We start from the raw sequence: 26,835 nt of genomic DNA on the forward strand, positions 1-26,835 counted from the left end.
TGAAGGGCTTTCATTATGACTAGCCACAAGAACACATCTACTCCAACTGTTAATTGTGTGTCTGTGACTTGTTTAACGAGAATGACAAGTGCCCATAAGTATAACTGATAAGTGTTAACTGTGCTTGTCATGTAAGTCACCAACCTGAGTCTGATGTGGCCCGAAAAGCTGCCTGGTTGCTGTCAGCCCTTCACCTTATTAAGCTCTAAACTCATCTCTCTGCTTATGCTGTTGCTGCCCAAAACACCAGTTAGAGATGAGCGAAGGTCAAAGAACAAAAAGGTGAAGTTGATGTTGCCCCTACAGAAACAGCAAGGGTTCAAGTGCACTTTTCAGTGCCAAAACCCCAAGGAAGAAAACAGCTGGGTTTGAAATATGTGCCTACAAAGGCTAAATGGACATTATGAGGATTCAGACCGGTCCTGAAACTAGAAATCTCAATGTTGCTGTCCCAACACAAACTGATTTCTTGCTAATCAGTTGGGAACAGCCTAATATGCTTGGAGTGATGAATACTTCTTTTACATAGTCATGCCTAACTATGGTCTAGGAAGAAATATTCTCTCTCCCTTCCCTGAAGGGCGCTCTAGTTTGCATAGCCTCAGGAACAGAGTTTGGGCAGTATTTCTCTCCTCTCCTGAAGAGCAGGTGTCAAGTTCTGGACCTCTCCATGCTTCTGCTGTTGACCCGTGGCAATCAATGCTTTCCCCACAGAACTCACTAGGAGATACTAGTGAGTATCCTAGGAAATAGGCAATTCTCTGAGCTCTACCAAAGGGTAGGGATAAACAGACTTACCTACGGGAGAGAGATTTGTCAGTGGGGTTCCTCACTTGGGGCTGCCTTAAAATATACAGAGTGAATAATGACAAATAGCATTTCCTAAGGAAATATACCCACAATGTTCTCTCAAATCAAGATAAATTGGCAGGAAAAAAAATCAAGAGTCTTTATGGGGACTAATTCACATTTAAAGAAACCTTTTAGGTAGGTCCCTGAATTTGAGTTTTCAGATTCATATGGTGAGCCTGATGAAGACACAGCTCTGCAGGATCCGGTGCAGAGGATGCAACTGTGTTTGAGGCTGAGCCAGGAATTTATTTCTAGCAAACTCCTTGGGGATTTTCATGTTTGAGAACCATGCTCCAAAAAGATGCTTACAAGTTGCTGTAAATGCTTCCCTGGAGTCAAGGAGCTGGCCCATGGTCTACGAGCAAAGAGGCAATGTAATTGTACCTAAAAATATGCCAAGTACATCTGGATGCCTTGCCTAGGTCTCTACACTTCCCAGAGCATCTGTGCCCTCAGGGAGATCCAGGAAGGACCTGTTTAGAAATAGTTCTTGAGGCGTGAGGAGGACAGAGGCTGAAAATGAAGTCTAGGAAATAAAACAACTACTTTGAAATGTAAGTTGATTCTGGAAACAAAGTCTGGCAAGACATTATATTGTATTTTAAATAAGAATGATCAGACTAATGTTTAAAGCTAATAACTTTAAACAGCTAGAAAAACTTGGAGGATTACATTTTCAGTGATGGAGAGTTCTGTGCATTCAGCCATATACATTTGTAATGTGTTAATCAATTCATTCATTCCTCACTTACAAAGCCTGGCATTTACTCTTCTATTGATTCACACAGCAGATTAAATGGCTATTCCACAGACCAGAGCAAGACTTGAGAAGGCTCCTTCTAGCCGGAAAGATGAAAGAAAATAAATTGTGCTACATTTGGGGTGTTTGTTTGTTTGTTTGTTGTTGTTGTTTTGTTTTGTTTTGTTTTTGTAATTATACATGAGGTGACACTGAATGCTCCATGGCCAATAGCCAAGAAAACTACAACAGACAATGACCAATTTGATCAAAATTACAAATCAGAAAAACAAACAAACTAAATTTAACATCAGGTCTATCTGAAATTTTTGATATGCTTTAAAGTATGTCATTGTTCCAAAGGGATATTTTTGAGGTTGACTATCCATGATATATTAGGTGCCAGCGCCCCAGCCACACCCCTAGAATCCTGCTGCCCTAGTCCATCCACTGTAACCCAACAACTCGTGAATTTCCCAGCTCATGTGAGTAGATGAGGTTGCAGGGGTCAACACCAAGATCTGATGTTCCTAAGTATGCCTCTTGGGATACTTAGGATACTGTGGGAGACTCAAGCCTGCAAAACTGCCTTCAGATCAAACTGGTTTCTAATTAGTCATGCCATTTGCCTGCATTCTTTGTGCTGTTTATTTTTAAGCAATTCTCAGGGCTAGGCTTGGCTAGGTCACGAGGAAGCTGGCTCAGCTTTAAGTTTCAGTCAGCTGCAGAAGCACCTCTGCTTGCATTGTCCCTCCCTGAACTCCAGGCTGAGTGTGGCCTTGCTACTCAGTGGCCCTTACTCAAAGAGTTTACTCCCTGTGTCCTCCTCTGCACACGATCTCTTTGTTGACATGCGCCCTGTGTGGACGTTTCCTTCTTAGCATTGTATTTTACAATCCTGTGGCCCCAAGAACCTGGCATGTTGATCCAAAATAAAAGACCACAGAAACCTCTGCTCTGTAGCTCTTTCTGAGTCATTGAGAAGGTCACAGAAGGCCCTGAAATGGTTGCAGAATGCAGTGCTCTTGGAGAGATGCTTTTCCCTGCCCCAACTTCTATTGAAGGTGGTAGGTCATTGCTATCACTCTGAGGCGATCACCTCCCACTCCTACAGTCAGGTATTTGTGAGTTTTTGCCTGACCCTGGAATTGATTGACAGGGATCCTGAGACTCTGTGATATGTCTGATTATATTGTCCTCTTTTCACCTTTCTGCAACAGGTGACAGAGGGCAGTAGGTTTCCTCTGCTCTGCTTTTATAATACATTCTGATATACAGACCACAGATCGTAGAAGAAATTCTACAATCATCCTCTCTCTGTATATATCTCCTGTGTGCGTGTGGGGGGTGGTGGTGTGTTTAATTATGGCTCTCTCTCTCTCCCTTAGACATCTGGAATTTCCTCAAAGTGAGGTGAAATCAGATGAAAATGGCTGCTCCTCTGCCCTTGAACTTTGCCCCCACCCCTTTATAGGCAATACCTGGCTTGTAAATAAGCTTGTTTGCTGCAACTATTTCTTTGGGTTGAATCTTTTCCTCTGAAAGTCCTTGTATCCTTATTAAAAGCCACCTGTCTTACACATATTGAGATAATCTCTGTAGTAGTTGCCTAACTTTTCCAGTTCTGTGCCACACATCCATACCCTCATTACAAAAATGGAAAGCCAAGGGTATTAGGCACAACAGTATAATCTCTGTACATTGCCTTTATGGTTGATTTTATTCATGGTGCTATTGTCTGATTTAAGCTTCTTTGTACTGAATGGAAAACAGATGTCCACAGACAATGGAGGAAAAGTAAGTTGTCAGAATGTCCCAGATTGTAGTTTTCATTCAATCATGTCACAGCTGCTTGCTGAACGTGACCCTGTGCTAGGGTCAGGGAAAGAAGAAGACATCACACAGGTGTGGTCCCTATCCTCAAAGAATTCACTCTATACTCAAAGTTGGGTTTGGGTGGGAGGGTCAGAAGTTGAGACACCATAAGATCACACATACTAGGTTGAAATGTAAAGCTGTACAAGATGGGAAGGCTGTGGGTGTAAAATGTGATGGGTGTGCAAGCACAAGGGCACCCCACTCCAGACTGTAAAGACAGAATGGTACCCTACTCCAGGCTTAGCAAACCAGGCATCATTTTAATCAGATATGAAGATCTGGATGAAAGTAAGATTTGTTGATGCCCTGGATAGAGTATGAGCCAGGATGTTAAGGATGAGCCATGAATACTGCTTCTGAAAAGAGGTTAGATTTTCTGAAACAGAAAGTTCATCAGGGGGATCTGAGATGAGACCATAGCTGAGTACAGTAAAGGACCTTGAATTCTGTAATGAGCAATGTGCACTTTATATGGTAAATAATGTAGAGCACTTTTTCTTACCATGGACATGACACCATCAGATTTAGACAGTAGAATTCAGACAAATCTGAAAGAGATAGAAGAGCACTCTCAGTCAGAAAAATCAGTTAAGGTCCTCTTGTAGTCTAGCCCTGGTAGAAAAGAAGTTCTACACAAAGGGCACTGTCAAGAGGGGCCCTCTAACATAGGGACTCAGTGGAGAAGGGACAGGTGGCACTCTTCAGAACTCACCCATTTCTGTGTGCATCCAAACAACTCCTTGATGCCAGTTTGGGGTTGCAGTACAGTATGAATGGTGTCTTCACAGTTATTTAGTGCATCCAACACACCACAGGAGTAAGGCTCTCTGCCATATGGCCACCCTTACCCACAACTTCAAGCAGAACACTGTCTCTAATCAGTATGTGTGTATCCTTTATCACAGAGCAGTCATCAGACATTCAATGGAGCCAACACTACAAGCAGAGAGAAGGAGAGAGGGAGAAAGGGAGGGAGGGAGGAAAAAAGAGAAGGAGGGAGGTAGGAAGAAGGGGAAGAGGAAGGAAGGGAGGGAGGGAGGGAGGGAGGGAGGGAGGGAGGGAGGGAGGGAGGGAGGGAGGGAGGGAGGGAGGGAGGGACGGATGGAAGAAGAGAAGGGGGACAGGGAGGGAGGGAGACACAGTACAGAAACAGAGCTGAAAATGTAGATGGCTTCGGGAGAGCTTTGTATTCAAGTATGGACAAAGACCAGCAATGATTTGCATTCTTTTTGCCAGTGGATCAGCTAATTTGATCAGAAGAATATAACTTGTGCTGAATACTGTAAATAATCTTGATTTAGAAGCCATAAGACCTGGATTTTAGACTCAGCTCATTGATTTCCTAATGAATTGTTCCTGAAACAAGGATCTCTGTCAATCTTAGTCACCTAAGGGCTGTACAAGTATGGTGCAGAAAACAATCCAAAGGTGTGGGACATCATATCAAATGTCCAAGTAAGGCTTCTCGGAAGACGTGGTATGTGACTGAAACATCCAATAGGAACAACTTGGGGCCTGGGGATGTTGGACAAGAGCATTTGAGACAGAGAGAAGAGCAAGCACATTCTTCCTGGGGCAAAGCATTTGTTACTTTGCTGTTGCTGTGGTAAAAACACCATGACTAAGGCAACTTATAGAAGAAAGGATTTATTTGGGCTTGAGGTTCAGAGGGGTAGGTCCATCATGGCAGGGGTGAGGAGAGTGTGGCAGCACACAGCAGGATCAACAGCTAGAACTGGATGCTGAGCTCACAGCCTGAGGAAGCCCAGAAAACAAACTAGAAATGATACAAGCCTTTATATTCTTAAAACCCAGAAAGGTCACCTATCCTAAACCTACCCAAAGAGCACCATCAACTAGGAACCATGTACTTAAATTCCTGATCCTCTGAGGGACATGTATCATTTAGAACACCACAGTGAGCACCAGGATGGGTGTGATGGGGAAGGTCAGGAGGCTCACATCAAAGGCTATGACTGCAGCTCTAGCAGAGTTGTGTTCTCTTCTTGTTCTTTGCACATTTGTTTAATTTTAAAGAAAATATTTCTATTGATCACATTTAGAAAGTCATTTGTACAGTGTACTGGAAACCAAGGGGTAGAGAGACTGTGGTACGGCAGCAACTTTCGGGCATTTTTTAATGCACACAGAGTGAACGTGGTTCAAAGCCAGAAGAGAATCTATACGACCCTGAAAAGCTCTGCAAAGGAGAGGTTGAACAAACGCTAGTAGAAATGTCAGTTTCTCTGGTGGAGGCTAAAGTCAGCAACCACAACTTCATCTGACCACATGAAACGTGCTCACAGGGCAGTGGTTGACTTTACTCTCCACTGTGGGAGTTGACCTTTTCTCTGATTGATGGTAAAGTTCAGGAGAACTTCTGTGAGAAACTAAAAACTCTTCCAAGAGGAAATTATACTTGTGGCAGCAACTTTATTGGATAGTTGCCATGGTGCTTTTCAGTACTGCAAACTCTTCATCTTGAAGAAAACAACATTAAAGAAACGCACAGTAGGGGAACCTACTGATAGAGGAATTGGGTCTGAGTCCAGCCCTCTACCCCTGGCTGTGTGTCCTTGACCATATTCCTGAGACTATGAGAGTATCTGACACCTCCCTGAAAGGAGGAAGATAGAAGACTTCACTCCCCGGCTTTTCTCCAAAGATGGTTATGAGGTTTAAACAAAAGAATAAATATTGTAAATATCACATCCTCTATATAAAGCAGGAAGCAATCACATCTGTGGCTTTAGAGGACTACCTAGAGTTTTGTGAAGGGTGTTTGATTTGACACTATTGGAATGGACCATATCTATTTGTTAGGAAGAGTGAAAGACAAGAGACAGAGAGACAGATTTTAGCAATACATTATAGGTTTAACTTGCATCTTCCTTACAGACAACTTATGACAGCACACACTAAATGCAAAGCGCTGAGCTAATTACCACTTTCCCATCACCACATGAACAAGCATGTGCATGAACACTTCTATGTGTACACAAGGACAATGTAGGGTCCAAGGTCATCTTAGACTTGTGTGTGTAGGCAGGAGAACTCAGTCTACACGCTCCTCTGAGAGTCAAGGAAAACAAAGAATTTGTATCATGTGACCAAATCCTCTTTTCCTCAAAGTCTTGGTCCTGACCAAGTGTATCAGTGGCAGGAAGAACAACATTCATAGTCAGGCCACTTACCGGCATTTTTACCGCCCCACCCCCAACACAGATCTTATTGTGCCTGCTAGATGCACATCACAGCATAAAGAAGAGGCAACAAGGGTGCTAAGCCTGAGAGTTTTTGTAGCTAGCTGGTACTACACTTCCTTCTCTTTTCACTTTTGGAAAAAGACCCTCACATCTTTGATGTCATGGAGGAAAGGCTGTGTGCTGGCCCTGAGGACAGTGGTTGTTATTAGCCTGAAGTTGTCCCCCTGTGTCCTTCATCCCTCTCCTTTTCATCTGCCTGCTCAGGGCCTCCGTGTTCTTCCCCTGAATGATAACTCTTCAAAACACTTGAGTTCAGCTCTCCTCCTTTTGCTGCTCTACTCTCTCCGAGATGACCTTTCCTTCTTCTTTTATTCAGTGCTTCTAAGATGCCCCAAAATAGTCTTCAAATTGAGTCCCCTTGACAACAGTTTTTAATAGCTGGAACATAACCAGCCTCTCACACAGCTCCATACTGGCCATTTGTAAATTCCTTTCAATGGAACGTTTGAGGACCAAGGCAAGAGTGGGCAACTCAAAGTCCAGAAAGATAAGCAGATGCTTGTTCTTTGCTTTTAGTTTACATAGACATCTAGCTTGAGTCTGGCAGGATGCCTGGCATTCATTTGAACTGAGGTCTGTTATGACTTCAACCAGCAAATAAGAAACCCATTTTCTGCCTGTCCGTGAGGTCATGCTGAACACCCTGCCTACTTGCAATTGGGAGTCACGTAGTGACAGTGTATGGCTTAACAGGAGATCTGTTTGAGACCTGGGTCTTCTCTTATCACCTGTGTGGTGGGGATGGTAAGCCCTTCCTTGTGGAGTCCCAGAACTCTACAAACTTAGTCAGTTAGTGGGAGGGAAAGCCCTTGGCAGTGAAATCATCCGAGCCTGAGTTGTCTGTGTTCTTCTTCATGATTTCAATGTAGACCTCCTCCAGAGGCACTCACCCAAAACCTTCTCTTTGTGGAACATGAGGAAAAACTTTCAACTTTAGAAAGACTGTCAGAGCTGCCATACCAGTGGAGAAGCAAAAGAACATACTTCCTCCTGTATTAAGGAGCATAATAAGACCACATCCCAGGAACAGGGACTTTTCTACTTGTCCTGTTCAAAAAGTAGACACGACAAGGTGTCCTCTGGCTAGGAGGTATGCAAAACAGCTGCAGTCATAGCATCTCAAAGTCTCACAAGAGCTGTGAAGGAGGAATGCTTTTAGCTGCTGTTGGTAAGCAGTGAAGACCTTCTGGGCCAGGATATTCACCCCTACTCACATTAGTCCATTAGGTTTTCCCGTTTATTGTAACAGGGCATTCAGACCTTAGGACAAGTGACTCCATAATGGAAGTGCCATTCAGGCTGTAAAACTCAGCACTCAAACTCCACTACCAGCCAAAATGAAAACAAAGGCCTAATCCACCAATGTCCGTTCATACTTCTGGGAAAGTCTCTAAGTGTTCTAACTTTGCTTTTTTGTCTTCTGTAGTTCTGCTTCTAGCTAACGGTTCTTGTTGACTGAAGTGTGTCAACCCAGGATATGGGTTTTGTGGTTAAGAGCTCATCCTGAAGAATACTCAGAGCTATACTGGGATCCCGGACAATGGTGTACTCACCGGCTGGCAAATGAAGACTTTCTATTGGCTTAAACCCAGGTCTAAGAAGTTTTCTCTAGTGGATACCCCACAACATTTATAATAGGAATTTTGTTTTACGTTAAAATTCGATGTGTGCTGTATGTATGTCAGGCTAACCTTGAGCTAGCTCACAGAGATCTGCCGGTCTCTGTTTCCCTAATGCTGAAATTAAAGGTGTGTGCCTACAGGCCACTATGGTTTTGTTTTTGTTTGTAGGTTTTTTGTTTTGTTTCGCTATTTTTGTTTTTGGGTTTTTTTGTTTTTTGGGTTTTTTGTTTTTTGTTTTTCTAAAGAAAGACACACACACACACACGGGGGGGGGGGCAGTCCAGAAGTAGGGAAGATCTGAGAGGAGTTGGGGGAGGGGGAATAGATCAAAATATATTTTTAAAAATAATTTTTAAATAAAAAAAAAACTATGTGTAGATGTTGCTCTAAAGCTCAGTGTGACCCACAGACCTAAGTGAAGCCCATGTGTTTTCTATGCTGAGACAATCCAATATAATCCAGTCACCCATGGTGATAAAATATAAGAAAATTTTGTTTGGTAAACTATAAGAAAAAAGTCATTCTTGAGCAAGAATTACAAATGGTAGGCTTAGCTCCATGGCAGCATATAATACAGAATGCACAGGAAGAATTCCCCCAAAAGAGCAGAGCAGGGTGTGAGTACGATGAGAAACTCCTAAAACCTGGATGCACACGTAATAATCAGGGGAACAATCAATACTTAGGTTCTTTGATACCCTTTCCATTGGGCCCCTAGAATAAAATCGATACATGTATATCATTGTGGAGCCTGAAAGTAGGATAAATTTAGCCCCAAAATTTACAAAATAGAAACAACACAGTATTAAACAAGTGTGAGGCCCTTCTAAGCAGGGGACCTATATAGTCATAGGTCTTATTGAACTTTAGATTTAAGAGACAACACACTCCTCAGATCCTTGGCCAAATCTTTTCTATCTTTTCTAATCGGATGAGACGGGAGTGGAAATAGATGCTGCTTTGAGGGTGAAACACACACACACACACACACACACACACACACACACACACACACACACACACACCTCCAGCATTTCCTTCCTGATCTGGTGAACATAGAGTCCCTGTGTTTTAATGGAAGAGTCATCACTCCAAAATGATCGTCACCCTGTGGACAGCTGTTCCAGAGACCTGAAGCAAGAGAAGAACTCGAGTACCTTAAGACACTGAGATGAAGGGGTGTGTGCCATTGTAGTAAATATGCAGAGCAAGACCAGAAGGAGAAGGGAGGCATGAATCTGAAACTGGATAGAGGAAACTAGAGGATGCTTTTCTTGTGTTAGTTTTCCCACCAAGCGATAATTCAAAACTGATCCTTAATGTATTATAACTCTATGAATACACACTGTGTGACCTTCCCTCATTTCATTTTATTTTTTTGAGAAAGACTTATTCTAAGAAGATATGTTTTCCTTCTGATATCTGCCAATCTTTTGGCCCATTGTAGCACTTGCTCCATTCTTGGTTCAATAGGTGTCACCAATGCACCAGAAGCTAGGAGGAATGCCATCTTCTGGGGACATTGTTCTCCATAGACTCCACTTGAGCAAATTTAACTTGTCCTGGGAGTTGGGAGAATAGTCCCCAAATCCAACTGATAGTGTTGAGTCAAATTGCTTTAACATCTCTGAAACAGGTTCTTTTTATCTTCATTTTGATAACTGTTTAGGTATCGCTTTCCTTCAAAGTTGCTCCTCATTGCTCTCAAACACCGGGTTGCTGTAGGACACCCCCTGCATGTCAGAGTAGGAGGTTTGGTTTAGTGGGGGCCAGCTTGAATCATTTGCCAAGTTCCTCTGCCATATCCGATACTGGCTTTTTGATTGATAGCCAAAACATCTTTTGACTGCTATCCACAGAGCTCGGTTTTCAATAATGGCCTTCTGTAAGATAAAAGATAAATAATTTTGTGAATTGAATTACCTAATTGAATTCCACAGATCATAATCACTGTTTCAGTGTTTGTTTAGATTCAGCTGAACAAAATTCTTGAACCTAAGCAAATATTAAGTAGTTTTGTAGCTATATTCTTAACCTGTCCTACTTAAGAAACTCAGCTGGATGGAGGTACTTTAAAAAAACCTGGGGATTAAGCTGGAAGCATCCTACCTCAAAGATAGTTCTAGGGACTCTCACATCTAAATTAAATTTAAGATCATTCAAATTCTATATTTCACACCATACCACATCTAATTCCATGTCTTATGAAATGACATTTTGTAAAATGTTTAACATTTCATAGAACTGAATGTGTAGAAATATGCACGATGTGTCTTTGATACTCTTCAGCAAGGCACTGCGAACCATGAGCACAGGTCTATGCCATCTAAGTAGAGGCTTCAGTCTTGGGGTTGGAGAGATCTAGATTGATTCCATAACTATGACTATGGCCAGGTCATTAGTCTGAGACCTGTGTCCAATTCCCACCACTGAAGAAGAAAACCTGAGCCTGTTGGGTTAGAAATAATAATCCCTTCCTTCTATGTGCTGTAAGGATTATACAACAGCCCTTATAGTGCAGGCGAAGCAGGGCAAGGTAGGGCAGGGCAGGGCAGGATTGGCACCCTTTCCTCACCCGCTGAACTACTTTTTTAACTATTGGTTGTCTGCCAAGGCCCTGCCTGCACATGCTTTGCCGTCATTAAAATGCATTTTTAATAGTATAAGAGTGATGCCTCTTGTAAAACATTTGGGGCTGGAGAGACAGCTTAGCAGTTGGGAGCACTGGCTGTCAGTTACTCTTGTCAAGGACCAGGGTTCAATTCCCAGCACTGCATGGCAGATGACAACCATCTGTAGCTCTAGTTCCAGAGGATCTACAGTCCTCTTCTGTCCTTCTAGGGTACCACATGTGCATGGTACACAGACACACATTCAGAAAAAACACCCATACGCATGCAAAAATATAATTACAAACATTTTGGACTGCCACTTCATTTCATAGGTTAATCTAAAGCTTAAGTGAAACTAGTAATAAGACAAATGACAGAAAAGGTTAGTGTGTGTGTGGGGGGGGGTCCATTTTATCATATTTTGTCTAGAAGTTGAATATCTTAGTTAGTTTCATAACAGAAAATAAGAACCTGACAAAAATACCTGACTTTGGTGTCCATCCAGTGTATCTTTTACAGACAGACTTAATGAGGAACTATAGAAGATGTAGATTACTAAAATCTGCCTATTTTTGTTTATGTGAGATTCATTACTACTGGGGACAGCATGCCATGACATAGATGGTGTCTGGGACTTTGTGAAGCAGGAGAAACATCTTTAGAGGGGACCTGCCATCAGAAATAAGAAATTACCTGAAGCAGGCCTGGATGGAGACGTCTCAGAAGCCCTTGAGCAGCACATTTGTAAAAAAGTTATTCCCATCTCTCCTAACCTTAGTCCTGAACAATGGCTGCATAAATTTCATTTGTGTGTGACTGCATTTCAGTGGCCTTGGTGTGCATAATTATTCTATTATATCTGGCTTTCCTACTTCTTTCTCCTTCTGCTCTGTGAAACTAGATGTTCCTTGATGCAATGATTCTTAAACTATCAAAAATTGAGGCATAGGGGCACAGCACAGCACAGTCCTAATGGCCCAGGTGCATACTGTGCGTTCTCATCTTGAAAACAATGTAATAACTACACAATGGTAGTTTCAGATTAATGTCTGACTTGCAAAGAAATTATTAGAAAATGAGACAGAGCCATGTACTACTACAGTCATACAGTGTCTATTACCAGAAAGTGAAATTTATTGAAACTATGAAAATCATTAGTATAAGAGACATAATCAAATGGGATAAGGGAACACAAACAACGGGATACTTTAATTCAGAAAGGAAAAAGCTATAGAGTCATTGTGTACAATGTGCAGAAGCAGAAAGCTAGTGGAACTGCTGAGTGAAGGGTTAACCTACTCTTTCTGGCCACTGCCTGGCAGCTTTGCCCATGTCATTTATCATTAGAGCTTCACAGAAAACCGCATGTAGCTGACCTCAGAGCTCTGATCTCTGAAGTATAAGGTAAATGTATAATAAGTTAAGGTTTAAATAATGATACATTTGCAATTATTATTTTGGCCATGGGCCTAGGAATAGGGAAAACTTGAAACTTTGGGGAACAATTGTAATTCTTGATTCTTTGTGAGATGTGATCGTTCTTTTGAACTTGACACATTTGGTAATGGTTATACAATGTCTTTCTACCTGCTTTTTGGAGTAACAATAAAAGACTGGGGCAAGTTAAAGGTGAGAGAGTGTGTGTGAGAAAGAAAGGAGAGCGAGCAGAGAAGGGGTGTGTGTGTGTGCGTGTGTTATGTGTGAGTGCAAGAAAGGAAGCACACAAGAGCGCAACCTCCAGCCCGAGGGGGGAGCCAAAGTGTTCACTGCCTCCAACTACAAGCAAGCCAGAGAGAGAGAGAGCGAGAGCAAGAGCGCAACCTCAAGCTTTAAAACTTGCCTGTCAGTTACCAGATATCCCTGCTTCCAGTTGAGAACCCTGATCCTGTGTCAAGGCTGGACCTGGCAGCAGACCTAGCCAGAGTCTTTCTTTCTGAACACTGGAAGGCTTCTTGGCAGAAATCAAGACTCAGGAGAGCCAACTTCACCTTCTGGTCAACCTCAGTACTTACCAGACAGACCTAGTCTACCTTCCCGGAACAGAAAGATGGTAGCTCTTCTCACAAATACTTTGGACTTGGAGAAGGCAGGGTCACTGAAACCAGCTACAAGAATTTAAATATAGCAGATGTAGAAAACCTTAGCCTTTTCCAAACAAATTAAAAGAAAGATGACATGTGGTCTCATTTTCCTCCTTATACCAAGTGTGACTACTCCCTCCTTGTCATTCTCCAAAGAACAACTGATGTGATCTGCCTGTGACTCTGTCTTGCAAATTAATTGCATAGCTAGAAGCAAAAGTGAGGCTTTGATGAGAATCCATTTCTTTAAAAGAATTTTATGTAAGCTTTTCCAGCTGACTACTCAGTTCTTAAGTACTTACGTACATAAACATGCATCCACAGTAATAAGGAAGATGGGTATTATTAAAGCTATTCATATGAGCTCCCATGCTTCTGAGCAGGCAGGGCATGAGATTCACATAGTAAGAGCTCAAATCTGCTTGATTTCTGGGTTACTGTAAGATTAGCCTTAGAGCTAGGATTAGATCCAGGACTCAGAAAACTAGACAACACTTAAAACTCTGCAACAGAAGTCAGCCATCATACCTGTCCATCACGAGAAAACTGTTGGGACTATGTATAGCTAAGCCTGTCCTGGCCAGTATGATGGGCTTAGCTCAGCTCACCCAGAATTCCTTTCTATATTCTGGAACAGAGTGTATATACAGAGCCACCTAAGGAAAGACATCTTGCTGAGTCCTTAGTGGTCTGCACCTATTCTCTTAGGCTCACTCACCACACGAGGCAGGACAGCATAGCACCTGTCAATCTCAATTATAATAGCCCTCTACCAAAGACTCACTACTCTACTGCTAAGCACCAGCTGACCACAGAGAAAGGGATGACTAAACAAGTGGATGCCATGGGGAAGGTATCTAAGGTGGAAGGTCCTGCTCCCTGATGTTGTGTCTCCATTTGGAAGGGACTGGCAACCCACAATAAACGTGCATGTGTGCATCGCCATTTCTCACTCGATGTGGGAACCAAAGAAGATGCCTAGCTTTTGTGACAATTACCCATCCAACGGCTGGGCATGAACAAGGTCATTTCTGATATTTGTTTAAAAGGCTCTTGCCCAACTCCTACTAGAATTAAGCAGGATTTTAAATGCAATAGCTACCAACACGAGTCCTCGCCAGAAAAGCTTAATGGCAAGCAAGAGAAGAGTGTGTGTGTGCTGACTTCACACAGATTGTGAGTCCCACCCCTCTGTTACCTTTATCCTGGAAAATTGCCCTAGGATATTGATCTAGGGGTCAGTGAACGATTGTGGAAAGAACAAATGTATAAAGGCATGAAAGATTGACAGAAACAAAGTAAGGAAGAGTAAGCGCCACAAGAGATAATGATGGCTTACTGCTTATACTGGGTTTTTTTGGTCATGTTTGTTTCTGTATGCATGTGAGGGCTCCTGTTTATTTTTACTTGTTTTGTTTAGGTTTGGAATTTTAAGATTGGATCTCCTCATACAGTCCAGTCTAGCCTCAAACTTGATCTTCCTACCTCAGCCTCTCAAGTTCTATGATTACAGATAGGCAGTGCAACCCTGCCTGGAGAGGTTTATGTCTATTAAACACCTAGTATGTGCTTCTCACTGCTCACATTTCAGTCTCTCTCTACATGTATATGTATATGTGTATGTATAAGTATATGTGTACATGTGTACTTGTGTATGTATATATGTATATGCATATATGTATGTATATGGCCTAATGGTATATTTTGTGTATACATATCACATATATACTATATGTATGTACATGTATGCATGTATATGTGTACATATATATGATACATATATACATATATGTGTATATATGCCATATATATAACATACATATATAAGATTTGCATGTATGTATATATCTGTGGTATATATGGTATGTAGATATGTATGTGGTATAAATAATATATATACATCATATATATGAGATATATACCAGATATAAATATATATGTATGTTTATATATGTGTATGATATATGTTTTATATATACAGTATACTATATTGTTGTATACTATATATATGTATATATATATATATATACATATACATATACATATATAATAAGGTATGATTACTTGGTCGTGCAAACTTTATATTCCTCAGTACAGGGGAACGACAGGGCCAAGAAGTGGGAGTGGGTGGGTGGGGGAGTGGGTGGGTGAGGGAGTGGGTGGGAGAGCATGTGGGGGACTTTTGGGATAGCATTGGAAATGTAAAGGAAAGAAATACCCAATGAAATAAATAAAAAAAATAAGGTATGATTACTAGTAACTTTTTTAGCAGAAGGAGTAAACCCAATGAAACAGAATAATTTGCCCAATATCAGGCAGCAAGAAGGAAATGAAGCCAGGCTTCATACTAGAAAGACTGTCTGAGTTTATGCCCTTTGCTTTAATTGTATCAACTGGAGAAGGGCTTTCTGCTAGGACTTTATGACAGACTTTGACACTTGGCAACCATTCAGCTTCCTTATCTACCCATCTGAAAAGCAAAAACAAAAACAGACAAACGGTCTAAACTAACCTCTCAGAGCATGGACTGACTTACCCATAATGCCTTCTACTCAAAATAAGGATAAGACAGTCCTAACTAATGTGATATATGAAGATATCTGCCAGGAAACTTGTGTTTCCTGTTTTCTTTATGCCCATAAATGGATGTATCGGAGAGAGAGAGAGAGAGAGAGAGAGAGAGAGAGAGAGAGAGAGAGAGAGAGAGAGAGAGAGAGACCTGAACAGGAACCATGAAAGGACACAGCTAAGGCTGATGGTACTGAAGATACAGACCTCTGACTGACTCCTGGGAGTCCTGAAGTGTCCACCTCGAGTCTGGTTCCCAAGTCAGTAAATATTTTTGCTGTTCAAAGTGCACTTAGTGAGTTTTGCTAATTGCCTAGCAGACCAAAGGATCAGAAAAGATTCATGAAGAGGTCAGTCCGGCAACAGTGCCACAGAGGAGGGAGCAGAATGTCAATATGCAGATATGGAGAAATATGTTCCAAAAGGACAGCAAAGTCAGCACAACTTCTACATGGGATTACCCGGTAAACCACTGGTTCTCAACCTGTGGGCCACTACCCCAGGATCACATACAGATATTTACATTTGGATTCATGTCAGTAGCAAAATTACAGTTATGACGTTGCAACAAAACATCTTTATGATGGGGGAGGTTATCACAGCATGAGGAACTGTATTAAGGGGTCATAGCATTAGGGAGGTTGAGAACCACCACAGCTCTAAATGGTGGGGACCACCCTTCTGCAACGCAGTCATAGTACACTCACATCAATCTAGTTGCTTTGGAGAATTATGGCGCAGCATAGTGTTTTCAGAGTGTGTGGCCTGAACCCAACACAGTAGAATCCCCTAGTAACCTGTTGGATGTACAAGCTCTCACACTTAGTCTACAGCTACTGAGCCAGACACATCAAGGGGAGGCCTTTGGAATCTGTGCTTCCCATTTCACCAAGCCTGCCAGGTGAGCATGATGCCCTCTGCTTTAGCATTCACTGCTTTAGCCTGCAGAGAGAGGCTCCAGTGCCCCAACGATGTCCTTTGTTCTTCCACCAACCACTGACCACTGTTCTACACAGGATGGAATGACCTTGGGAACTCTGTCTGCACAGTACTAGCTGAGAGGTCAAGTTTTAAGGAACTCACAGCCCACTGTGAATACTCCAGTTGCTGAAATACTTAAGTTCTACAACTCAAAGCAAAATGGAGAGAGAGAGAGAGAGAGAGAGAGAGAGAGAGAGAGAGAGAGAGAGAGAATACCTAACATTTCTCCTCTCCTTTATGGATGCCTTCATTGGGTATTTCCTTCCAATACCTGGCTTTGAAGAAGGGAGATTATATAGAATAATAAAGGATTGGTAATAAAAATATTTAGTAAAAATGATAATAATTAACCCAGTGGTAGAGTGCTTATCTAGCACATACAAGACCTTCAGTTCAGTCCTCAACACTGAAGACAAAACAAAAAAGGAAAAAAAACAAAGCCACATACAGAATGATTTTATTGATAGGAAATGTCTCAAATAGGAAAATCTATGGAGGCAGAAAGTGTGTTTCTGGCTGTCAAGGTGGAGAGGATGGGAATGAAAATCAATTGCTTATGGGTTGCAGGATTTTTGGGGGAGGGGGTTAAAATGGTTCTCGAACTGGGTAGTGTTGATGGCTGCACACTCAGCAACTATATTAAAAACCATTGATGCTTTAAAATGGTGAGTTTTATAGTACACAAATCATATCTCAATTTTAAAATGTGAATTCTATTTGTGCCTATATTGGGAAATTTTAGGAATGAATAGAACCCTAAATAACCTGAAAGCATCCTCCCTACTACACTTTATAGTCGAGCTAAATGATTACATGTTTTCTCATCAGAGAAGAGACACTGCACATTGTGCAGAGCCTTTGCACATTGAGTGAAGGAAAGACCATCACAGCTCTAAGTCTTTGCACATTAAGGTTGTTCCATTCACAACCTCCTGAAGAGCTGAGCCTGACTCACGCACACAGCAAACAGCCTGAGGGCACTTACCTCCACAGCAAGGGACACAACAAAGTTGGAGCTGATCATGATGAGAATGTAGACTCTCCACAGGACAGGAGTGCAGAGCAGCTGGCAGAAGATGAAGCACACTTAGTCTTAGAACAAATATGCTGGAAAAGTTTTTATGCTCACACTGTATATTTGTATAGGCTATATATCACAGCAAACACACATGCACACACACACACACACACTCACAAGCGATGGTTCACAGGTGAGAGCACTTGTGTCCTTTCAGAGGCACCCACATCATCATGTAGAATATAAATGGCATATGTATATAATACATATTGCATAGATAGATAGATAGATAGATAGATAGATAGATAGATAGATAGATAGAGAACTTATAAGTGTAGAAAACTGATGTTCATTTGAGAATTGTGACTCTTTTTTCCTTCTCTCTTAGTCTCTTTCATCTAAAATTTCTGCATTTACTGATTTTGGTCATTTTGAAAAAATAAATAATAGTAAACCCTTTTTATCCACTTGCTTTTTGGTTTTTGAAGAGGGAATTCAGGAATTCAGGAATGTCACTTTATCCCCAGGCACCTCTGAGGACACATGTGAGAAACTCCACTGTCACAATGTGGCCCTCTGCCCTTCAGTGCCATGTTTCTCTTCATCCAAGTCCTTCCTTGGAGTACTCAGTCAAAGCTGCTCTCCCAGGGCTTTGCCTATAGCAGCACACTCTGAGTCCTCATGAGGGTACCAACCAAAGGAGCGCATGAAGCTAAATCAAGCTCTTTTCATACTTCCTCTGCCTTCCTCCAACCCCCCTTCAGGCACAGTGCCTGATATATAAGTATGTAAATGGCCTAATGGAGGAATGGATACATGGATGCATGCATAGAAGGATGCATGGATGGATGGATGAATGATGGATGGATGGTTAGATAAATGGGTGGGTAGGTGGATGAGTGAATGCATGGATGGATACATAGAAGGATGCATGGATGGATTCATAGATGGATGGATGGATGATGGATGGATGATGGATGGAGAGATGGTTAGATAAATGGGTGGGAGGTGGATGGGTGGATGCATGGATAGATGCATGGATGGATGCATGGATAGATGGATGAATGATGGATGGATGGTAAGATAAATGGGTTGGTAGGTAGATGGGTGGATGCATGGATAGATGCATGGATGGATGCATGGATAGATGGATGAATGATGGATGGATGGTTAGATTAATGGGTGGGTTGGTGGATAGATTGATGTATGCATGGATGCATGCATGGATGAATGGATGAATGATGGATGGATGGTTAGCAAAATGGGTGGGTAGGTGGATGGGTGGATGCATGGATGGATGCATAGAAGGATGCATGGATGGATGCATAGATGGATGGATGAATAATGGATGGACGGATGGTTAGATAAATGGGTGGGTAGGTGGATAGATGAATGGATGCATGGGTGGATAGATGGATGGATAAGTCAAATAAACTCTGTTATATACTACATGCATGTCTTATACAATGCTTCATATGTCGATGGGAGTAAAAGCTGATGCAAACCTAGGGATAACAATGTTCTCTAAATTATTATTTAAAATCCATTTCTAGGAATTTATACTTGGCATATACTTGTACATGACTGAAAAGATATGTACATGGTTCTTCTACTGTGTCTTTGTAAGAGCAACAAATTAGAAACAGTTACATGTTAATAGGGGATTGCATACAAGTTATGGTATATGCACAATCTATATCATGAAATATAATGTAAATATATATGTAATAAAATGTTATGTCATAATTAAAAATAATGAGGAAGGACTTTATGTTAGTATGGTACAATTACCAAAGTATACTATTACATGAAAGAAATAAGGTACAGGACTGTGTATGTTGTTATAACAGCTATGAAAATGTTCCACTCAGCTCTCCTGCTGCTGGGAAGATAAATATACACAGCTATGAAAACGTTCCACTCAGGTCTCCCGCTGCTGAGAAGATAAATATTGGCCACCCCAAATAGTATACTCAACATCTATGACAGCCTTCACCTCAAAGCTGCACTTCCCATGGGCTACACAGGGTCAAAAAGGAAGATCAGCATGGATGCGGGTGAGGCTTGCTTCGCTAAGATATCGGGCACCCCTGATGGATGGTCTCTGCTTAATCCTTAAGTCATTGTGGACTGAGAGGCTTCTCATGGGACCCTCCTCCTCCCCTCTCCACCTCGCTGGCTTTGGTCTTCATGGTGGTCTGACACTTCTCCTTACATTCCCTGGCTTTTGCTCTTTCCTCCCACTGATACCTCCTACAATAAATAGATTCCTTGCATAGCACATCTCACTTGGACATCAGCATCTCTGGACATAGATGAATGGAATAGTTTGCTATCTTTGTGTAAAAATGCAGGAAAAGATTCACACACATAAGAAATACATGAACTTCTCTGCATAAGTATGAAATAAAGTGTAAAGATATGTAAAAAGCAGATGCCATACATTGCCTCCAGAGAGAAGCTAGGTTGGAAAGGATATTTTACTGTACTTAAATTTTTAAAAAATTTTAAACCATGTGAATGTATTTGTTAGTAACACACACACACTTAGGTTGTGAAACAGCATGATTCGATTCATAATAAACTTCATAAATTTGAGGCAAAGACCATTTGCAGTACATGAATTTTAAAAGGTGGAAGAATAATAATGTTATAGTTTTCCTTGCCTGAATAGACCACATTTCCTAAACTAGGCCCATATTTACTTAATAAAAAGGCTTGGTTTTAAACTAAATAATGCCTCTTTGTAGTCCTGCTGCCACAGACTCCACACAAGTTCTTGTCAAATAAAACCACAACCCCTTTATTCTGCCAGTGTACCAGTCTGACTGTAAGAGTCAAACACACACACACACATATATCATATCGATATAGACATACATAGACATAGATACACACACACTTTTCCTCACTTGAGTAGGTAAGATTATGGTATCTTGTGGGATTGCAAACTTGTCTCAGTTATGTTTTTTAAAATGTAAAAGAGAGAGAGAAAGACACCTTGAAATTAAGGAGTGAGGCTCTGTGAAAGCACCTTTTCAAATATAACTATGAAAGTACAAAAACACATGGATTTTAAAAGTAAGTACAGATTTGAGAATTAATCTCAAGACTCTTGCAGGCAAAATTTCGTTAAACAGCATTTGAAAGCAAAGCATGTGTAAGCTGACTTTTTTACCAATCTTTCAGGGAATTTTGTTTTCAATGAAAACTGGCTCAATACTTGTTCTAAGGCTATGTTTAGTCCCAGAATGTAACACTTGATGCAATCTTATTTCCTGATTAGCTTGAGTAAAAAATAGATATAAATCAGCCCTCTTTTAAACTCTGCCATTTCCAAGTTCCATAGGCAGTGCCGAGAGCCCCTGTCAGTTACGACAGTGACCTGCTATCGGAGGCTGGTGACAAAAATACTAACATCGTCATCTTCCAGAGGATACTTACGTCCAAACGCCTATGCATCTCTGGGATATCCGCAAATAGAATGAAAAGACATACGCCCATCTGTAAGATCAGCACAAGGACAAATATATCTGAGGAAACAAGAACACAAGCTATCATTTTGAGAATTCATCATGGGAAGCATCACATCTATTGACTGATATATTCTAGGTTAACTCTGATTACATTTACTTGACTTTTATATTCAAATACTGCATAATGGATGGAAGCGCTCATTTCTATGCAGTGGGTCTCACCTCTACAATCTCCATGCACGTCCTTGAGGGGGAGCCTTCTTTTACAACTATTTTACATTTCAATTAGTACAGGTGGTAAATATATATATTTACATATATATATATATATAAAATAACAATGGCAAAATGTCCCTTTAATACGTTTTTAAAGACATTTAAGTATCTTGCCTTAATACAAGTCTTCTGCCTCAAATCCATTTCTGGAAAACCAAGAATGCCATAAATACATGAGATTTTAAATTGTGATTATATAAAGATGAACATTCAACAGCTTCTTCATCCCAATGAGGAAAAAGACAAAATTACTCTTCCTGGAACAACTTCATATTGAGGATAGTGATCCTTCAACTTGTGCTTCTGAATTTTTATAATTAGAGGGTTAGTATCGATATACAAATATCTGTCTCGGAGGCTAGGACGGGTTCTCCTAAATAACCTCTCTGCCCCAAATTACTCCAGCCAAGAGGGTCCCCAATGATGCATGGTGGGTGGCCAGACGACTCCCAGTCTGCCACTACACAGTGCCATCCTGACCAGCCTTCATGACACCAAGTCCCAGCTGAGGTGTGACCCTTCTCATGTCTTCGGGGTGAATTCTGATAGATGGTTACAAGATCGGTCTTTACATTGAGCTTCTCAGCTAAGACTGATCCCAAGAGATATCACCCAAAGACAATGTCGGGTGGAACCATGGTAGGAAAAAGAATTTCTTTAAGGGGATGAGAGAGGCAGGGGAATGAGATCACAGTGGGTTTTTTTTGTTGTTGTTTTTTGTTTTGTTGTTGTTGTTGTTGTTGTTTCAGAGCTCTGAGTGGAAGTGAAGGATCTCTAGCTGAGACTGTGCTGGGCTAGGCTGGATGGGCTGGGCTGGACTGGGCTGGGCTGGACTGGGCTGGGCTGGGCTGGGCTGGGCTGTGCAGTTGCTTCCTTCCTGAGAGGCCTGAGCATACCTGCTCTAATGATCAGCAATGGTTAATAATCGTCCCTCTGCTCGAACACAGTGTCACTCACAGTTTGTATAGGTGGGCTGCCTAAATGGCTTTCCTTTAGAGAATACAAGAGCCACAAAGATACAGTTGATTGTTCCCAAAAACCATATTGTCGTATTCTCAAAACTCGCAAAGGTGCTGTTACTTCTGGTTTTCTCGGGAACGCTGAGAGATGCAGTTAAGGCTGAGGCGCTCTCATTTCTCACGGGGCAGACACTACAAAGAAAACCAAAAAAGCCAATGGAGTTCTCAGAACACATTTCCATCTGCGGGTCACCGTGGCAAGCACTGTTAAGAGCAAATATCCAGTATTTCATAATTGTTTAGTGAAGAAGACACAAGAAAAAAATAAGCACAGACAGATCTATAGTTTTGTATGTATGAGTAGTCAAATAGATACATAGGCAGATACCACCGCTACTTGTTCATTAAGCTGTTCATCCATCATGTGTACTAAGGATACAGGGGTAGAGGAGAGTAAATTCTGATTCGTCTTTTAAGAAACTTAAGAATCATTAATTAATGCCTACTTAATTAACATATACTTTATTGTTGAACAAGGCAGTTTTGAAAGGGAAAGATTTTGATCATTTTATTGGACACAGTTTAAACGAGGCTCTTTAAAGTGGGAGAACCAGGAAAGTTAGAATCCCTTATTAGTAATCAACACAGAACAAATTATGTAATAAAAGACAAATAATAGTTGGCAATCCCCCCCCCCAAAGGATTGAAGGGAATTAACACCCTTGGTAGGTGTAGACTCATTTGCCTCCCTTCATATGGGCCAGATAATGTTTGACAGAAGTCAGACTTCAAGGAGGTATATCTGAGGCCAGGCTGATACCTGTGATAGTCCATGATATACCAAGGCTGCTTCTGCACCAGGATGAAGCCCAAGATGTGCATGGCCAAACTGAGCAGGATGTTGAGGATAACCGAGAGCAGAAGAGGTGGTGAGATCAGCCGCCCTGCAGGTCTGAAAGGCACGAGCTTGGGGTTGGCGCCATTCAGATTCACTACGAAACAAATCCAAGGTTTGCATGCATGAGAGCAGGAATGTGTTGGGTTCTCGGCCATCAGAGTGGAACGACGAAGGCACTTGTCAAGCCTCCATCTGAGAAGATTCTTTTGGCACCAGATGGTAATTAACACAGAGACGTTCTACAACCCATCAGGACTGTGGGATGCTCAGCTCTAAATGGGATATCTGTGTCACAGCCCATTCTCCAAAAACTCTGGGATCTTTGCAAATGGGGTGGTTGGGAAGGGGCGGACAGAAAGGATGTACAGTGAGAGCTGATAGATGACGGTAATGAGACAGTGTCTTCAGGACACAGGGCAGTTGCACATGTGAGCTCACAGCAGCTGTGGCAGCATGCACAAGGTCTGTGCAAGTGTAGACCAGATCCAGCCCCAGCACAGAACAGGGAATTGGGCATAAAGCACTACCCCCACTGAGGAGCTATTGGCGACTGATAGCTTCTGGGAGAAGGGGAGTCAGTTTTCTCTAAGAGTATATCCCCAACTAAGTCAGCTACGCTCCAGCAGGAGAATACACATACAAGAACCTTTATTTGTCCAGCACACATCAGTCTTGACGGGATCATGATTTTACCGGACACTAAGTTGGTTGGGAAAGGAAGAAAAGAAGAACAGGGAGGAGTCTGGAGAGATGGTGAATGTGATAAAGAAAAGCATTGGAGTTAGAGAGGTGGCTCAGTGGTTACAAGCATTGGATGCTCCTGCAGAGGACCTGGGTTTGATTCCCAACACCCGCATGGTGGCTCACGACCATCTGTAACTCCAGTTACATGGGATCCAACACCCTTTTCTGGTCTCTGCAGGCACCAGGCACCCACAATGTCACTCTCTTTCTGTTTCCTTCAGATCAAAATGTAAAACTCTCAGCTACTTCTTTAGCACCATGTCTGCCTGTGTATCTCAGGTGGGAGGTAATATGAGGTGGTGCTGATGTAGGTAGGACCTCGGTCACCTAAGATTTGGATTTCATGGGATAGAAGTTACTAAAAGCTTTTGTTTGCACTTTTTTACTATTGTTACTGTGGTGGGAGGGCATGTGTCACACTGCACGTGTGTGATCACAGGACCTATCTCTGGAGTGGTTTCATTTTCTCCTCCCACTTTCGTGTGGGTGCTGAACCCACATCTCCAGGCTTGCGAGGCAAGCATCTTTACCTGCTGATCCATCTTGCTAGACCATACTGGACCATCTTAAGCGAAAGAGTGGCATCATAATATTTACATTCTAACAAAAACTATTCTGTGTGAAAGGTAAATGGAACCGCCAAAGAGAGTTTGCATAGAAATACTTTAGGGCAGCCTGTAACTTTCTATGGAACTTTTTTAAAAAGAGCAGTGAGGTTGTCAGCAAGAATGAAAGCCAGAGCAATTGTATGGGCAATGCTGTCCTGGCCCACCCAACAAAATAGGAGAGTGTGGTTATATTGCACTGACAAAAAAATGGAGCTGGGATGTGATGTGAAGAGACACCATAACCATGGCAACTTTTATAAAGGAAAGCATTTCATTGGGCCTGGCTTACAATTCAGAGGTTTAGTCCATTATCATCATAGCAGGGAGTAAGGCACACAGTCGGACATGGTGCTAGAGAGGTAGCTAATAGTTCTACATCTAGAACCTTAAGCAGCAGGAATAAAGCAACACTGGGCCTGGCTTGGGATTTTGAAACCCCAAAGCCCATCTCAGTGATACATTTCCTTCAACAAGGCCACACCTCCTAATCTCTCTCAGGTAGTATCACCCCCTAGTGTCCAGGAATTCAAACATACCACCCTATGGAGGCCATTTCTATTCAAACCACTCACTACAGAAATTTATATGTATTAGACGGAAAGACTGAGAAAAAAAAAGAGAGAGAAACTCAGAATCGTTCTTTGATTTGAGTAACTAGGGAGGTAGTGATGTTATCTCATAGACTGTATGACATAAAAAGAAAAGGACAGTTTTGCCTCTCTTCTCCTGTTTCACTGACATACCCCAAATTCCTGGAGCATTAAGTAGCACAGACAAACCACTCAGTAAGTTCATATAACTAGGTCTGGAAGAATTGAGGGTTTAGCTCCACTATGTCCTGTGCGGGCCCTGCTAAATATGCAAAGCTGGGTGCTTCTTCATTGCAGAGCTCCAGATAATCATCTTGTCTGCAGATATAAACTAAGGATTCATCACACAGAGATGAGTTTAAAGTCCTGTAGCTAGTTGGCATCCCTTCAAGATAGGGTGCAAGCTGAAGTGACAATGCTCTGAGAACAGGGTTTAAGGAGATTAAAACAGAAAGATGGAAGCTGTATCATTTAAGTGGTAGATAAACCAGGAGAGTGTGGTATCACTAAAGTGAAAAGAAAGGAACCTTTTCAGGTAAGAGAGTGGTGTTGCGAGGCCAGTGCTGGAGAAGACATGGCCATCGCTATAAACTACAGACAGGCATGGACAACTTGGGCAGCCACAGGCAGGGGAGTGACCGAGTGGAGATCATTTCCTCCCCCTGAGATGTTCTTGTGTAGTTCTGTGCATGGTTTGAGAATGAATTGTCATGAGAGCTGTTAAAATTACAGAAGAAAAGGCATGAAAGCAAGACCACTGCACATGTAAAAAGAGCGGAACCTTTGCAGCAAGTTAGCCATTTTCACACTCCTGGACAGTGATCCCTGGGGTGACTCATAAAGGACACCTATTACCGCTGAACTCTCAAAGCAAAGTGGACAGTGGAATTGAAGACCCATGTTCACACGAAGCCCTACACACAGATGTCCAAAGCAGTTTTTGTCTTAGCCTGTCAAAACTTGAAAGCAACAAAGTTGTCCTTCAGTAGGTGAAGGGAGAAATAAACTGGCATAGAGACATCAGAATATCATTCAGCACACTAAAGGGGTAAACTTCCAATTATGTAAGGTGTGTAGAAACCTCGAATGTATAGAGTTATTATATGAAAAAGGCTGATCTGAATGGCCTGGTGTGTATATAATTCCAACTGCAGAAGTTTCTGGAGAGGTGTAGAGACTGTTAAAAGACCACGGTGGTTGTCATAAGTTTGGGGGAAGGAAGAACAAAAAAAAAAGCATAAAACATTTTTGAAGGTAAACACTCTGTATGGTAGCACAATGATAGACATCTGCCATATGACATGTCCAAACTCATAGAGTTCAAATTAAGAGTAAACCCAAATGCAGACTATGAGCTTTGGAGGAATAATAATGCACAGATGCGTGGAGGTCAATGTGCCTTCCTTGGGACAGGAATGAGGCTTGCAATAGGGAAAGCTGTGTCTACTTGGAAGGGAGAGGTGCAAAAGAAATCTCTGTACCTTGGTCTCAACATTGCTAGCAACCTAAAATAGCTTGAAAATGCATTCATACATTGAAATTTTTCCCTATGTAGGAGACAATCCACATACTCATTAGACAGGTGGGAGGTGGGAGCGTTATGATGACAGAATTGCCCTTAAGTGCCACTTTCCGTGGCAAGAGGCGGCAATTCGGAGGTCATTAAG

At 41.8% G+C, this 26,835-nt stretch overlaps 1 protein-coding gene across 1 annotated transcript in view; it reads right to left on the minus strand.

Annotated features, from left to right (window-relative positions):
• Positions 1-9,716: 9,716 nt before the first annotated feature.
• The window catches only part of Atp13a4 (ATPase 13A4), a 136,924-nt gene continuing 119,805 nt past the window's right edge, over positions 9,717-26,835 (minus strand). The window contains exons 27-31 of the mRNA XM_085832191.1: positions 23,149-23,320; positions 22,327-22,520; positions 21,062-21,150; positions 17,585-17,665; positions 9,717-10,240 (exon numbers count right to left, since the gene is read on the minus strand). Coding sequence (XP_085688317.1) covers positions 10,040-10,240; positions 17,585-17,665; positions 21,062-21,150; positions 22,327-22,520; positions 23,149-23,320 — 737 coding nt within the window. The 3' untranslated portion in view covers positions 9,717-10,039. The remainder of the gene's footprint in view (positions 10,241-17,584; positions 17,666-21,061; positions 21,151-22,326; positions 22,521-23,148; positions 23,321-26,835) is intronic.

Source organism: Mus caroli, unplaced genomic scaffold, assembly GCF_978045245.1.
Source record: "Mus caroli unplaced genomic scaffold, Mus_caroli_1 scaffold_17, whole genome shotgun sequence".
NCBI classification, from domain to species: domain Eukaryota; kingdom Metazoa; phylum Chordata; class Mammalia; order Rodentia; family Muridae; genus Mus; species Mus caroli.